Source organism: Gallus gallus, chromosome 3 (assembly GCF_016699485.2).
Source record: "Gallus gallus isolate bGalGal1 chromosome 3, bGalGal1.mat.broiler.GRCg7b, whole genome shotgun sequence".
In the NCBI taxonomy this organism is placed as follows: Eukaryota; Metazoa; Chordata; class Aves; order Galliformes; family Phasianidae; genus Gallus; species Gallus gallus.
In genome coordinates this window covers 85,061,326-85,078,783 of record NC_052534.1, presented here as the reverse complement: position 1 = coordinate 85,078,783, position 17,458 = coordinate 85,061,326, and the positions used below count along the sequence as shown (strand labels likewise).

Sequence of the window (17,458 nt, the reverse complement as noted above, 5' to 3'; positions counted from 1 at the left end):
AAGTTATATGAAAATGTAATATTAAATTACCTTGAAGCTCAGTTGCACTGACATTTGTTTCTGAGGTGGTAAAATTCTACCAGCAGTTCAGAAGGGCAGACGAAGGATTAGCTCAAAATTGCTTTACCACTCATGAATCCAACTGCTTTTCTCTCAAAGTCTTGTTCTTTTCCACTTTCAAAAACACTTAAGCAAATTAGCAAATACAAACCTGACATGTAGTAACTGATAAAATGCAACTGGATTGGGGATATGCTGGGTGACAAGCATGGACAGGGAAGTGATTCTCCCCTTCTACTATGTCATCATGAGACCCCATCTGGAGTACTGTGTCCAGGTCTGGGACCCACAGTACAAGAAAGACAGGGAGCTGTTGGAGAGTGTCCAGAGGAGGGCCACATAGGGTCATCTGATCAGAGGGCTGGAGCACCTCACCTACAAGGGCAGGCTGAGAGAGCTGAGCTTGTTTAGCCTGGAGAAAAGAAGGCTGTGGGGTGACCTCATTGCAGTCTTCCAGTATCTAAAGGGAGACTATAAACAGGAAGGGTGTCAACTCTTTGAAAGGGTAGATAATAGCAAGACAAGGGGAAATGGTTTTAAGTTGAAGGAGGGAAGATTTAGGTTGGATGTCAAGGGGAAGTTCTTTACTATAAGTGAGGTGATGCATGGAACAGGCTGCCCAGAGAGGTTGGGGTTGTCCTGACCCTGGACGTGTTCAAGGCCAGGTTGGATGGGGCCTTAGGCAACCCAGTCTAGTACTGAATGTGGAGGCCTGCCTGCAGCAGGGGGCTGGAGCTTGATGATACTTGAGGTCCCTTCCAACCCAAGCCATTCTATGATTCTATGAAGTTCACCTACCAAGTCCAAGTGATTTTGCTACCAATATGAGACTGGATGTCTTCCCCTCTTTACATATTTTCAAATCCATACAAACTCTGTGCATGACCATGTTAGTGAGATCTGTCAAAACTTCAACGGTCATAGGAAGAACACAAAAGGTAACAATAGAGAAAAAGCTTTGTCGGAACTTCAGGAAGGAAAAATACAGCCTACCTGGTTACATTTTTTTCTGTTGGTTAAGTTATTTCAGAAGAAAGAAAGTACAGAAATAAGATGTGGTGAGGATACAGAGCCTAAATAATGAAAGTAATGTTTAGTGGAGAATAAAGAATGAATCTTTTGAAATCACACAAGTAAAAATACTGACAGACACAACCTTTGTCTGCAGTCAGGAGTTAATATAAAATCATGGCAATACAAAAAAAAAAAAAAAAAAAAAAGGTGAAACCCTATCTTCAAACACTGATTGAGATCATATTTATCTGACTGTCCTCAAATGGATCCCTCAGGGGATGAAATATGAGTCCCCAGCTACAGAGCAACAGCTGGCCTAAGTGAATCTAAACTTTGTATTAGACATGATCCAAAGAGACTAGCATGGATAGGGAAATTTATTAGTTTGAATAAATAGAAATATTACTAAAATTAGTATGTTTACAAGGTGGCTTGTTTTTACATTTGCTTGACAACAAAGAAGTTATAAATTTAATTACTAAGCTAAAAAGTTACAAAGAAATTAAATAAATGGAAAGATGCCTGACTATTTTTTTGTAACAGTTTAGCTGGAAATTTCATTCTACTTCAGGCATATTAGCAATTCCCTAAACATAAGTGATAATTACAGCATAACCTTCAGAATTTTGCTTTTTATCAGAAATAATTTTTACTATGACTCGCATATTCTGCCTATACTAACACAACATTCTGACTCTTTATTTAAAAGACACCTTTAGATCAATGTCAAAACTACCTATCTTTATCCAGGTTTCTCAAATCTACATAATCATTTGGATACTTTCCAGTTTAAAAAGCAGTTAAGAGACCAAGCACAAGTACGTAATACTTCAATATGTAATAACAAAGTGCCACAGTATTGTTATGTTTTTCAGCTTCTTTGAAAAAACAATGAAAGAGCTCACAAAACTTGCAGTCTCATATCAGCAAGTCAAATATTTATTCTCTACTATCATATAAAATAGCTCCTTTAATTGAAGTTGTGTGCACATCTATGCATATAAATATATACGTGGCCATGCCTTGTGTCATTGGTAACTCCCCTGGTCACATTATATGAAATCAAGTGAAGGTTATGTTAGACCTTGTTAGTTTTCACAGAGGTAAACAGAGTCCCAAACATGATGTTGGGTAACATACCTTGCACTGGACATCATTATAGATAGCTAATTTCTGATTTGCTTCTTTTCCTCAATTCTCTTTGCGTGGTTGTAATACTTAACAAAACTACCTGTATACACAAACATGTATATTTTTAAATTCAGGACAAAGAGAATGCAATCCACTGAAACTACAGTCTGACAAAACAACTGTTTTCTTTCTCTGCCTTTTGCTTAAGTCCCAGGAGAAGAGCCCTTTGTTTATTTCCAGCACTGAACCTGGGGCAGGCTCATTTCTTCTACCCATGCTAATAAGAAAAGAGAGTTTCACATCAGTGATTTTGGATTGTGCTTCCACACACAACTGCAAAATGAAATAGATCAGTTTCTAGTAACACAAAAAAGAGTATCTTTCTTATATCTACTTTATAACTAAAACTTCTTTTATAGTGGGCAAACACTAGGACTGACAGCCAAGTCAGTCACATATGATTCTCAGAAAAGAGCTATTTCCTGAAAGAAGCAGGTGTAAATAATTGAAAAACAAGACCACACTGCGAGTATTAACCACATTCACTGAGAATCTCCAAGCTAATATGTAGGACTACAAATACAGTATATAATCTGCCGGTCCACTAGTTTGGAAAATCAATGCTGGACTAAAATGATCATTTGCCCTCAAGAACCAAGGGCCCTCTCTTTTCAACAACCAGAGTTATTTGCTTTGAAAATTGCTTCTACAAAACACAAATACAAGATTGAACGTGCCAAGAAGTTGCAGTCTGAGTGATTAGTTTACATACCACTGGTTACATAGAAGAAACACTGATCTCAGACTTCTGTGGTCCTCTCCATATTCATCCATGAACAGACTAGTTTCTAAAAGCCTTTGCATAACATCATACTGTAAGATACCTGATAATGTATTTTTTAAAAGATAAAAAGTATTCATTTAAAGGTTAAGCTGATGATAAAAAAATAAAATATCACTTCAAACAATTAAAAAATCTGCAGTTACAATATATATATATAGATATAATTTCTCCCAAGTCATACAACTTAAGAAACCAAATCTAGAAACATTCCTAAAAATAAAAATGGAGAGCTGAAGAATAAAATAATTAAATACTGCAAATACAGGTGATTTTTTTTTTCTTGGACTGCAATATTGTTAAATACTTTCTGTCATTTTAAATGTAGTGTTTCCTTCATATCTACTACTACACAAAAAGAAAAATAGATTACATAACTTGTTTTCCTTAGAAATAGCTGTGAAAATACCTGCATTAAAAGAATCCTGGAATTTGGTGAGCTGTATGTATATTTTTTATGATAAACATGTACCAAGTCTCCTGGCATTTAGAGATAAAAGATATGTCTTATAATCCTCAGAGGTGACATATAGAATCATAGAATCACAGAATTGCTCAGCTTGAAAAAAAACGCTCAAAATCATCAAGTATAATCGTCAAGTACAACCACAGCCTAACTATACTACACTAACTCTAACAACCCTCATGTCCCTGAGCACCACATCCAAATGGTTTTTAAACACATTCAGGGATGGTGTCTCTACCACCTCCCTGGGGAGCCTATTCCAGGGCTTAGCAACCCTTTCTGTAAAGAAGTTTTTCCTGATATCCAACCTAAACTTACCCTGGCACAACTTGAGGTCATTTCCCCTCGTCCTGTTACCTGTCACCAGTGAGAAGAGACCAACCCCGCTCTCGCTGTATGTACCTTTCAGATATTGGAAGAGAGCAATAAGGTCTCCCCTCAGCCTTCTTTTCCCCAGACTAAACAGTACCAGTTCCTTCAGTTGCTCCTCATAGGGCATATTCTTCAAGCCCTTCACAAGCCTTGTTTAATTTTCTCTTGTTAAATTTTCTCTTATATAGCTTCATATCTTTTCTATTATTTTCCTTCAACATTTCAGTAGTTTAGGAATTAAATATATTCATTTCCTATACATAATGTTTACTTGTTAAAATGAAGTACTGAAAACCACAGCTCTCTGAGTCTTTGTTCTCAAAAGAAAGCAGATTAGCAAGGTAGAGCTGAAGCAGGTGGATGTTCAAGGAGTGGATAATATTATACACCTGGTGGTAGAAGAGCCAGACTTTTCTTGAGGAAAGCTAAGTAAATGAGATCAACAGTTGAAAAAGGCGGAAGAAAGTCAAAAGGCCAACACATGAAAAACAGATATGGCTTTCTGTTAAACTTTGTTTCCTGTGTGAACATCTGAGAGTCGGTCTGCTCATGAGAATCCTTTGATTCCTTGACCAACTCATTAAACTAATATTTCTGTTTAATTTTGTTAAATTAAATAACCGTAATGGGAGAGACTGGCCCTCCTCACACTTCTGCATATGATTTCCACTTTCTCTTCCTTCTTTTCGATGCTGCAAATCGTTATAGACTTGTTATACACAGTATAAAACATTACTGAGGACATAAATAGACCAATGACATATCAGAGTCATGACATTCACTGCTTCAAAATATGACTGAAATCATTACCTCATGGACCAGCTGTATTTATCTTCAAAAACAAATAAAGACAAGAAAAATATTCGAAAGTGAATGATATTAGTCAGTGATGCAAGTCAGAAATGTTATGAGAAAATTATGGAAAAGCTGCTATTAAAATAAATCTTCAATGTTTAAGGTGATATTACCAATATTATTCAATAAATCAAGTATTCAGAAGTGTGTATCAGAGAAAAAATATAGCAAGATCTCTAGGTGGGACAGGTAAAAGAATAAATGCCTGTAACAGCCTCCCACTTTACTCCTGGTTTTGCAGCTTTGTCACTTGATTGTCAATTGATGATCCACAGGCAGGGCCACCAACCTCCCCATTTAATACTAGGCCAGGCTGCCCAGGGCCCCATCCAACCTGGTCTTGAACACCTCCAGGAACAAGGCATCCACAACCTCCCTGGGCAGCCTGTTCCAGCACCTTACCACTCTCACAGTAAAGAACTTCACCCTGACATCCAACCTAAATCTACCCTCCTTCAACTTAAAACCATTTGCCCTTGTCCTGCTGTTATCTACCCTTTCAAAGAGTTGACTCCACTCCTGTCCATAGGCTTTTTATAGGTTTTATAGGTTTATACTTATATAGCATCAATATCTTCGGTTTCACTTTAGGAAATACACTGATTCATACAAATTATTCTCTATTTTTTTTTTTTTTGTATTTTATTTTACAAAAGTAGAGATAGATTTCTACTGTTAAAAATCATCATTTAAAATATCACAGATTTCAGAGGTATCATATTCTTTAGTGTAAAACCCTACAAGAAACCTGGTTGTCCCCAGTATATCCATGATGCTTCTGACCTTAACATATTTCTCATGAGGGGAGAACAATCTGCTGTTGTTTATTGGTTAAGGAGCAACCTAATAGGAGAAGGAATTATTTCATATAACTTAACTCTACCAAACTGAACAACGTAACTGACATAATGACATTCAGTTGCTTTCACTATAAAAGATGGTCTTGTATGCTATCAGAAATACACGCTTTCTACCAAGAAGTGAAGTGATGCATCTTAAACCAGATATAAAATAAACAAATGCACAAAGACAAAATAACTATAAAAGGTCATGTGAACAAACCCTGCTGTGGGTCTTGTCGACTGTTACTACCTCAGCTGAGCAAATATTTTCCTCCTGAATTTAGTCAGTGGTAAATATAAGGTAGATTTCTAGGTGGAACAGTGTATGAAATATACATGTATCGATCACAGTATGATTAAAACAGTTAGATACATTTATTCTTACAGAGTCAAAACACAATCTCCTTGATTGGATTGTATACAAGACTGTTTATTTTCTCTCTGTAGTCTCAGCACATCCTTACTCTACAATTACCTTTTCTCCCTGATCTACAATAAATAATTACAAAATGATCACTGGATACATTCATGTTCTGTAATTATGAGTTCTTCCCATACTTTCTGAAGAACTGGTCCCTGAATGTCAAAACATTACAATGATATTTCAGCTGGGCAGTTTCTCATCTCATTACACTAAATTATCAGTCTTGTAGAAACCTTAGGACTAAATAAAATCACTTTATGCTACAGTTACTTTTCAGCTGCTAAATATAGAATACTACAAATCTGATCCTGATCTATATAAGCATACAGCTTGGAAGCACATGGGTTGCAGCTGCCCAGGGAGCTGCCACTAAGCCTGTCACACACCGCAGCCCTGGTGACCCAGCAGTGCTAAGCATGAAGCAGAGAGCTGTTGAAGGTGAGCTTGTGCATTGTAAAAGCAGAGATCTGTGAAAAGAAGAACTCCTTAATTCATCTCCTCCATACAATGGGAAAAAAAGAAATGTTCTTTCTGTGCTAGAACTATTACAACACATCCTATGCAGAAAAATGGATCACTGTTAAAAACCTCTTCATCAAGCATGCCTGCAAGGTTCTGCAAAGCAAATGGTTTCTCTTCCAAGTTTAGAAAAAAGAGAAATTTCATGGAAATGAGACACTCAGCCACTAAGAGGATGATATGGTTGTACATCTGATGTTACATTCTCTAATGGAGCTACCTGTTTCATTTTCTTTTTTTTTTTTTTAATTCCTATCCAGGTTTTACCGAACAGAACAGTTACCATTGTGTCTAAAGTAGGATGTTTCAGTCCTAATCATCACAGCTCTAGTTACAACGCTGTCTTACTGTAGTAGTCCCCTGCTTTAAATTTGCTCATGACGTGGTTATAATTCAGTTTTATTTACACACCTGATTTTTGAAACAAAGTTACAGAAAAGGGAACCAGAGAAGATAACTACTTCCTTTACATGGACAAGATAAATAGGTAAACTCTCCAAAAATGTAGTTGAAAGACAGTCAGTTCACCCCATTGTAGGAACTCAGCAGGCCTGTCCTGGTTAAGTTTCAAAGGTGGAAATGCCTTAGGGTGACATATTTTTGTACAAGCAACATAAAAATAGTTGTTTCAGTCAGTGGTCCGGAAGATAGTTAGATCAAAGTCTGCAGCTCCATTAGGTAAGTGCTCTTTGAATAATGGTATTATTCAGACCTAGATTACATCCTTTTCCACTGAAAACACCAAAGAACAGAAGATTCCCTGGGACTGACAGATCATTTGTAAAGTAGAACTAGATCAGAATATGCACCAGTCAGACACAAATCCAGAAAAGGAATCACCCAGTGCAGTGATTGTGCACATAACCTGTTATGGGGTGGTACCCCAGGATGTCTAACAAACTCCTGTTTAAATTTAACATTGCCTACTCCTAGCATAACTCTCTGGAAAATCAAAATTTTCCTATCAAGAATACAACAACTTATAGCTGACACAGAGGATGTCTACTGTGTTCTTTGGAACAGAGAAGTAATTTCAGTACAATAAATGTGTGTCTATAGACAAAATGCTTTATGGAAATATTGAAAATGCTTCAATGAAACACACACTGACTGGAAAATAAATTTGTTATCCTTCAAGGAAACCCACTTTTTTTGTTCCACTGTTCTGTGGTGCAGTTTGTATAGCCACTGAAAGCAAATGCAAACTATGTAGAATATATTAACAGAATTCAATTTTTACACCGATAAAGCTGAATATATATGATTTAATGCGTTATAGACTTGCGAAAGGCTGAAAAGTGTAATATTCTCTGCTATCTACAGCAGCACACTGCAATTATTTTTTTTTGAGCTGACTGCCATTGATTGTTTTCTCATATAGTGAGAGTAATGACCTACTTTCACACTGTAATACAAGGTGATATTGGCTCAGATACACTAGTAGTCTGGAAAGGGCATTTTTAACTCTAGCTGTTAGCATTTTATACCTGGGGATGTTCATTAAGAGGTTGTTACAGTTGCATAATCACAATTGAGGTGTTTTTTTCTTTTTCTGTTCAACAGTGATGATGTGCAATACTATGATAATTATGTACCAACATTAATAAATGACTGCAACTTAAATGCGAAAGCAGCTTCTGAAACCACCCCCACATTTCTGAAAAGTGGTAATGCAAAATAATTAGGATTTCAAAACAGAAAACCTAATAGTTAGGTTGATTTTTGTGTTGATTTTTTTGTTGCTGTTGTTGTTTTTTTCAAGGAAACAAAAATTGTTCAAAGAATTCATTATATTGAAATTCTAATTATGTTCATTTGAGTAACTTGTGCATTATAAACAGCAGAAGTACAATAGAAGTGTAAATGACCTATACAGTGTTTTTCATTGAAGGATCATCTATAGAGGCAAAAACAAAACAAAACAAAACAAAACCTACTCTGTAGAAACCAAAAATGTATCTTTTGAAGAAATATTTTCCCTATATTCATAAATTAACTTTCTTCTCTTTGAGAAATATGTATGCCATGCATTAAAGCTGTCCATAAGGTTTTGCACAAATAACACATTTTTTTTTCCATTAACTGAAGTCTTACTCTTATTAACATGCCCAGATCTGCTATCACTTGCCTTACACTGCAAGGAAGTATATCCTAAATACCTGAATGAATCTACTTCTGAGTTATCAACAATTGAGATGGAAAGCAGAGCAATGTGATTACTATTACTCCTTCCCTTTTCTTGTTTCAAAGGAAAGTAAGACACCCATTTCACAAATAATGTAGAAGGAATGAGCCACAGTTACCTTTTTCGCAGAACCGTCCAGTGAAGTGTAATTGGCAGTCACACTCAAATGAGATGGCCCCAGTAGGCAGGGAGATTGGATGACAAGTGCCTCCATTGTGGCACAATCCCTCCTGGCATACAGATGGCAACTCAGGGGAACTCAGAGAGGGCGTGACTAGCTCAGGCAGGGCCAGCACATCAGAAGAAACTGTAGGGAATGGTGTTGGCAGATGTGTAGGTACTGGAGTTCTGAAAGAGTAAGGACAAAATATCAAAACAAAACATAGCAGACTTGATTTTGTCACTACAGTTTAGCTTGATTTTAAAATAGTTCTGTTATTTTCTTTAGGAATTCAGACCATTTTTAAGAAAATGTGAGCACATTACTAATGCTGAAATCAAGTCTTCATTTTGAAATGTAGTAAAAAAGATAATAACAGTATTTTTCCATGTGAATGATCAAGAAATAATCTCTATACATGCAGCACGGTTTGTACAAGCTGCCATAATTTTGGTGCATGTCAGCAATGGAGTAGTAAGTAAACATAGGCTTGCATTACTAAATATTTTACAGCTTGAAGTTACCAAATCTTGTAAAGCCATTCTAGAAAACACAACTTCCATGCAAGTTGATTAAGCATATATATAAAGAAAAAAATGGCTTCAGTGCAACAATACAGAATCTTTTATATTTAGTTATAAATGACTCTACATGAGAGAGAGGACAAGGGAGAGAGAAAAAAACAAAAAGAACAATATTTTTCATTTTCCCCCACCAATTTTCTTGTGTAGGATGACATTATCTTTCTCTTCTCAGCTTTTGAGCTCTCACATTAACTACCAGACTGTTAATCAGTTCCTTCCTGTTTAATTATTTCCTATCTCAAGTTTGCTAGAAATGAGTTAGCAATGCCACTTGTTTGTGTTAATTATCAGCTTTGTTTATTATTGCTTTTTGTTCCTGTCCAGAGAGCCAAACTTGTAGCTCACAATAACCATTTAAATTTAAGGTTACTGATTAACTAACCAGAATAGTTTATGTATGACATAGAAAATTATTATTATGAGGGCAGAGCAAAAAGAATCAGAAGTCACAAGAATGTTCATGGCTATTTAATGTATGCTACTTAATATGCCTGCACAATTAAAAAAGAAATTACAAAATTTTACATAAGAGATTGGCAATTATTGTTTTACTTTATGATGTTCAGGAGGGTCTGCTGTGTCCAGAAAGGCACTTAAAATTTTCAAGTTTTGCAAAAGTAAGCTAATAAGATAGCTAACTCTTCTTACTTCATTGGTAATTTTTAGCTTTCTGGACATTTCTCTAGTGTCTTAAAGTCACACAAATACTTGTATCAGAGAAAGGCAGACAAAGCTGAGCTGAAATGGTAGTCACATTTTGACGAAAAAAGAACAAAGAAATTATCCAGTGAAATTCAGTATTTCTGGGAGTTTACAACTCATCAACAGCAAAAATAATTGCTTTTTTGTTTTGGTTTGGTTTTGTGTGTGTGTGTGAAAATGGTGGCATAACTCTATTTAGCAAAAATAAATAATAATAATAATTATTGCTTGGCCCTTGCTGCACACTTTACTCTTTCCTTTTCACCCACTCTTGCACAAGATAAAACTTTTGCTTCACCTTATTGTACAAGCCGGGACATGTCTTGAAGTATTTCAAAGGGATGATGGCTCCTAAACTTGTTTAAGACAACAGCTTGTTATGCTATTCCCTCTCACTTGTGTTAAAATGTGGCTTACAGGGAAGTAAGAGTGCCAGGTACAAATCTGTTTATCAAGACTGACTGCTTCATTAACTTCCTGCCTACAAAAAGTAAACATTCTATACAATACCACACAATAATGACATGAGTTTATATAAATAATAAATAAAATTATGTATAAATAATAAATAATATACATTGGTGAAATGAAAAATGACTTCATGACAAAAGTCATTCGACAAAAAAAAAAAAAAAAAAAAAGACTGAATCCTTTCTAAGATAATTTTCCCTTTAAACTTACTTAACACATATTCTTGATGACTGCCTCTGTCTTATGTTTTTACCAGCCTTGTTTTAGAAGGATGCAAAACTGCATCTAAGTTTATTCAGTTCCATTTACTTGACACAACTATTCATCAGAACCAGAACTGCTTTTTATTAAAACTCTTTTTCATTGCCCCAACCCATCACTCAGCCAAGGGCTGTGTGAAAGGTTCTTGAAGTTTATAAAGTTAGTGGGATTTACAGATGTTGGAGTTAGTACCTCATACCACTCAGAAGCATACTGGGACTTCAATAATACGAACAGGTAGAAGAACACTGAAAAAAAATGGGACTGAAACTGAAAAAAGAAAATTTTCAAGTCACAAAATGACATGTTTAAAGCATATCCAGAGAACAGTTTTAGACACACACACACACACTACTTTAAAAACACTTCAAGGAGGTTAAAAAGCTATGGTGGGTTATGCTAACTACAGTCAGCTCTGATACATCTTCATGCCCTCACAGATGCTGTGAATATGAACTCATATCCAAAGCCATTTGGCCATAAATTTCTGTTTAGGCACCTAAATATGCTTTTTTATCATAATGCATTTTTTAAAGGACTGCCATCTCTATATTATATGATTGGAAAATGTATAGCACTTCGAAGTCTGCACATTTTCGTTGTTTATATCATATCAAAATCAGAGAAATAGGCATGTTGGAGGCTCAGTGATAATTCCTCACTGAAAATAATTGAAAAAAAAAACAAAAACGTGTTCAGAAATAGCTTGAATGAAGAGTGACATAATCAAAAACATGATATCAAAAACACACTGCTATGGTTGTTAGAAATTAAGTTACTGAGGTTGCAAGGAAGTCAAAGTCATCTACTTTATATGAGAGAAAAGCATCCAAAAAGATAGCACATAACAAGATTCACAGTAAATTCTTAAAAGATTTTGGAGGCTGAAGACTTGCTGATTAGAGGCTCAGAAATCTATGAAAATAACTGACTTCCTGTTAATTATTATTTTGAATGACAGAATTACAATATTTCCACTTATACAAGTAGAATTAGTACAAATAACTATCTGGGTTTATACCTACTCTCTTCTCATAAGGGAAAAATCTAACATGAATTAAATGCAGGCTAGTCTATGGAGAGCACACTAATGTGCCTGTTAACTTTTACAAGGCTAGCACAGCAAAATAAAAATGCTACTCACCTGCTGAGATTACAACAATGAATTAAAAAATGACTAAATCACTTTCTCCCCAAACATTTATTTTATGTTTGAGAAACTCCAGTCTAACAATGGATCACATAAAGAATCAGACATCTATAGGAAAAAAAAAATTGGAAGCTGTTACTAGGATTTGGAATTGACTTTTCTATTTCTGTTTAGAAAAAAACCAACACAATAAAAACTAAATAAAATTTGGGTAAGAACACACACATAAACTAAATGTTTCCTGCCAGCCACCTCTCTAATGACATACAAACCTATAGGTGATCATTGCAAACTTCACCTCTCCGAATCAGGTCATAGCTACTGTCAGGGGTAAAGCTCTGAATGAGAGGGATATTAGCAAGCCACGCTTACTTGCATTGAAAACAATGATTTCCAACTATGAAAGCTACTATTTCTCTCTAAAGTAGAGCCAAAGGACCATTTCAAATGAAATTTTATAAGCACAAAAAACGCAGCCAAGCTTCATTTTTTGGTTGTCCATCTAATCCACAGAGAAGAAATTAAGAAAAGCTTCTTGGCAGGTTGATTTCTCCCTGGTTCATACACCACTTCTTCTCAGAGCATCAGCCCTTGCAGTGCTGTTCTGGATGTTTTACTTCTAGATGGTGTCTGACTGCCTCTATGCCAGCCCTGCTTCCAGGCACCCTGCAGCTTGTTTGTTTACTGCAAAAGCACAGCAGAGTTTGCCTGTGCTCATCAATGGGACAAACATCTGCAGCTGCACTCACAACCCATTCCAACTGCTATGAATAAGCAACGACCTTGACTCAACTGTTTACCTAAAATTTTTAGTTGAATAAAGAATCAGGAATTGTTTAAAGTAATTTAGTAATTGAGATGTTAGAGGTTTTGACAATGTGTTACCAAAATAAATCAGGCAAAACTTGATTCACAGATACTACAAAAAGCTACAATTTTCTGTTTTTCCTTTTTGATTTCCCAGCATGTCGCTGCCTCTCAGGTCAGTGCTGCACACAAAGTGCTTGTAACTCTCTGCAAGCATCAACACATTTCTTATAAACTTCAGATGAGTTCAAACAGATGAGTTTTAGTCTGTAACCTTGTGTTTCGTAGCTGAGTACATGTAAGTTTGAAATGTTTGTCTGAATATCTAAATATAGATGTTATAGATGTTAGTGCATTTCAAAGTTTTTTTTTTTTTTTTCTTCCCACATTCGTCACCAGCTAGGGAGATGTATAATCAACTGAATGGCAGGAATATAGCACTTCAGGATCATGCTTATTGTTCTGCTGTTAAATCACAAGCACACACAGTCTGACCAGCTGTTCTTCCTACCCTTAAGCTCTCATTCCCTTTTCAGAAAGAGGCTTAAACTAAGAATTAGGGATTCTGTGACTCAAAAAGGTAACCAAAATTACCTTAAATCCTTAGCTTTTCTTCCCACCAAGTGGAGATGTTTACATGTACACTGACCATTTTAGGAAAATATGATTCATATATGCAGACTGAAAAAATAGGTGAATGTGCAAAAACAGATGAAGAATAGCACAAGTAATATTGTTGTTTCTTGAAATTAACATCCCTGTATTCCTGAATAAACAATCAAAGCAAAGAAATAAAGCCCTAATGTATTTTGTTATATGGAGACTTTTTATATGAACACTACCATGGAATCATAGAATGGCCTGAGTTGAAAAGGACTACAGTGATCATCTAGTTTCAAGCCCCCTACTACGTGCAGGGTCGCCAACCACCTAGAATCACAGAATGACCACATAGAATCATAGAACTATGGCAGCGGACTATTTCAGAAAAAAACTGTAGTTTCTTGTAAATCATGAAATGTGATGATTGTGCTTATGTCTCTGAAGAAACAGTCTAAAAATTACAAAATCAGGAGCACTTGTAATTCTTAAAGGCCTGAATAAATACGACTTTTATGCTGTGATATTACAGTATTCAAATTCCTCATTTTTGTCAGACTCTCCATCATATTTTTATTAAACTGTCTGTTATTTATGTTCATTTGCTGCCTGCTACATCACCAATCATGACACACTTCCAAGAACTGTCTTCCTAGAGTATTCTCCTGGGGAAGCGGGCAGCCTGTGGCCTGGACAGATTCATTCTTTGCTGGGTAAAGAACTGGCTGGATGGCCAGGCCAAAGACTGGTGGTGAATGGAGTTAAATCCAGCTGGAAATGGGTCACAGGTGGTGTTCCTCAGGGGTCCTTATTGGCACCTGTCCTGTTCAATATCTTTATTGATGACCTGGTAGAGGGGATTGCGTGCACTCTCAGTGAGTTTGCAGATGACACCAAGTTGGAAGGAAGTGTTGACCTGCCTGAGAGTAGGAAGGCTCTACAGAGGGATCTGGACAGGCTGAATAGTTGGGATGAGGCCAATGGGATGAAGTTCAACAAGATCAAGTGTCGGGCCCTGCAGTTTGGTCACAACAACCCCTTGCATCACTACAAGCTTTGGGCAGAGTGGGTGGAAGACCATGTGGAAGAAATGGACCTGGAAGTTTTTGTTGACACTCAGCTAAATATGAGTCAGCAGTGTGCTCAGGTGGCCAAGAAGGCCAACAGCATTCTGGCTTATATCAGAAATAGTGTTGCCAGCACCAGCAGGGAGGTGATCATCCCTTTGTACTCAGTCCTGGTGAGGATACATCTTGAGTACTGTGTTCAGTTTTGGGCCCCTCACTACAAGAAAGACTTCTAGGCCCTGGAGCATGTCGAGAGAAGGGCAATGAAGCTGGTGAGGGGTCTGGAGCACTAGCCTTAAGAAAAGACGCTGAGGGAATTGGAGTTGTTTAGTCTGGAGAAGAGGAAGCTTAAGGAAGACCTTACAGCAATCTAGAACTACCTGAAAGGAGGTAAATAGTAAATAATAACATTTTAAATTCAACACCTATGATTACTGTAAAACTGTGTAAATATTCACTATTTCATGTGAAACATGCAACACTGGCTGGTATAATATATGCTGATTACTAATTATCTATTCAATAAGAAATAACATGAAAAGGTATCTGACATCAGATCATGGATTCTGTCTTTAAGATCAGGCAGATGCACACCTCTTCAGCAAATCCAGTATTCCAGAAGAAAAACCTGCAGCAAAAAAACATGTAGTGGTGTATGAAAGCCTTGTGTGGAAGGGTCAGGGAGATGACAGAGCCAAAGTCTGCTTAGTGGTGATCAGGAAAAGGAGATGTGGCAATGGACACAAATTGAAATACAAGAAATGATTTTAGTAGCCATAAAATGAGCTTCAAACTGAGGTCTGCAGAGAGAGTAGACTTGTCCCCAAAGTAATTCATTATCAATCTGATGGAAGCCACGTCTGCAGAAGCACTCTGACATTTTTCTATGAAACATGTTGATGAGACATGCAATGGCATGGGAGTCCCAATGGTATGATAACATCTGCATTGCCTATATCTTCTGGTATTTATGCACTTAACATTTTATTACTAAGTAATGGATTTGGCCTTATCTGATATGAGTAAGATAAGGAAGTTTGTACTTTTAGCTTGTCAATAAAGTAATTTGTGCAGGGAAGCAACTGCTCTTATTTGTAATTTTCTTTTTGGAGATGCGTGTACATGCCAGTTTTGCTGGGCTGTGACAGAATATTATTGTAAGCAAATGTTTTCGATTTTGGAGCCAAAAAAAAGATTTTTAGAAGCATTAGCATGCATGGTAGAATATAATTTCAAAACCCTGTGAAACTGAATGCAACTGCACTTCAGAGAAATGTCAGCTTAAACAGGAATAAAAAATTAATACCTTGCATGTAATTTGGCAGGAATGAACAAAGCTTTTTACAGACTGTTTATTTCACTGTTCACAACCATGTCAAAAATAATATTTTAAATAACAGTTCCCTGATTTCCATGAATCCACAGAACACTAGATCTGCATGCTTACCTTACTGGAGAAATCACTTAAATTGCTTGACACATTAAGGTGAGAAAACAATTCAAGAGATTAACAGAGAAGATTGCTTTTGTTCAGCAGTTTCTATCTGAATCTTATTTCCTCACTAATTCCAGCTTTTGTTTGATTTGGAAGAATTAAGTGTCTGTTTTCCTAATAAAGTATGAAGAGATAAGTTATAATCAGTTATAGCTCTTTGAAAAATTCAATTCTCAAGGTCTGTTTCAGGCTAAGAGCCCAGCTTCTTCCTCCTACCAGGCATAACATTTGGCAGCAGAAACAAGCAGTGTTGCGCTTACAGCATTTCATTTAAAAATTCTCAGCTGGTATAGCATCATTCGCAACTGCTTTTGCACACACAGCATCTCATTTAATGGTGCAAACTCTTATCAATGCAAATCATATTTTTGATATACAATTCAGTGAAGAATGTGAGAGTATAATTAACAGACATAGTGAAGTTTATGAAAGCTTTGTTTACAAATAATAATAAAAAAAATTAAGCTCTTGAGATGTACTGTTTGCTTTAAGGCATGCAGATTCCCTAGGCTTTGCAGCAGATAAATATGTAAGTTAATGTAACAGTTTGTAGCAAGACATTTTTTGTTGTTGAAACTGTAATGCCAAAAACCTCTGTAAACAAGGTATTGAAGTGAATCTTCCGCAGATGAGGATTCCTTAGATGATATTAAAAAAAAAATGTTTTACATTTAGCATATGACAAATATTATTTTTGCTAGAACTGTATTTCTGTACCAAATGCAGTACTTTTTTTACCTGGAATACTGTCAAGGTCTGAATGCACAATTGTGCATTGAATCTGTCAGTTATTCACACTAATCTTTACTTTGTTTTTTTCCTCCTGTTTTGTAGCCTTCCTCATTCTCCTTTTTTAAGCCTCTTGATTTTCTGTCATCCAAAAATCACCATCAAAAAAAAAAAAAAAAAAAAAAAGGGAGAGCAAAACTACTGAGCAGTGAGTGGATCGATGTGAAAATCGCAAAATTTCTGATATTTAAGCAGATGTTAAATCTGTCTGAACTTCAACTTTGTGTTCTGCATTCAGTTAACTGTCACAAAAAAACCTTCTCCCAGTTCCATCTCCTATCCACTGTTTTAAAAAGAAAGTATTTAAAATGCCCAAGTAATATAACTTTCTGTTGATTTTTGCTATTTATTCTGTTTCTTGAAATTACTGTTTCTGAACTGGAAAAATACTTCCATTCTCCATTCCAGGCTTCTCCCAGCATATTAGAATATGTCTTTTTAAAAACAACAACAACAACAACAACAACAACAACAAAAACACGTCACTGTATCTGTTCTTCTGAAGGCTCTTCAATATTAGAATATAACCATTCTGTTCCAATCCACAATGGCTAGCTTTTACCAGGCAAACTGCATCTCTGAAACAAAGCTGCTGTGAGAATCCACAGTTCCAGAATAGAATCACTACTGTTTATCAGAGCTTCTATCTAGCTTCAAGGGCTA

The 17,458-nt window shown here is 36.1% G+C and overlaps 1 protein-coding gene across 1 annotated transcript in view; it reads right to left on the bottom strand.

Moving 5' to 3' along the window:
• The window catches only part of EYS (eyes shut homolog), a 676,382-nt gene that overhangs the window by 187,273 nt on the left and 471,651 nt on the right, over nt 1–17,458 (bottom strand). Inside the window, exon 28 of the mRNA XM_040698528.2 lies at nt 8,828–9,057. Coding sequence (XP_040554462.1) covers nt 8,828–9,057 — 230 coding nt within the window. The remainder of the gene's footprint in view (nt 1–8,827; nt 9,058–17,458) is intronic.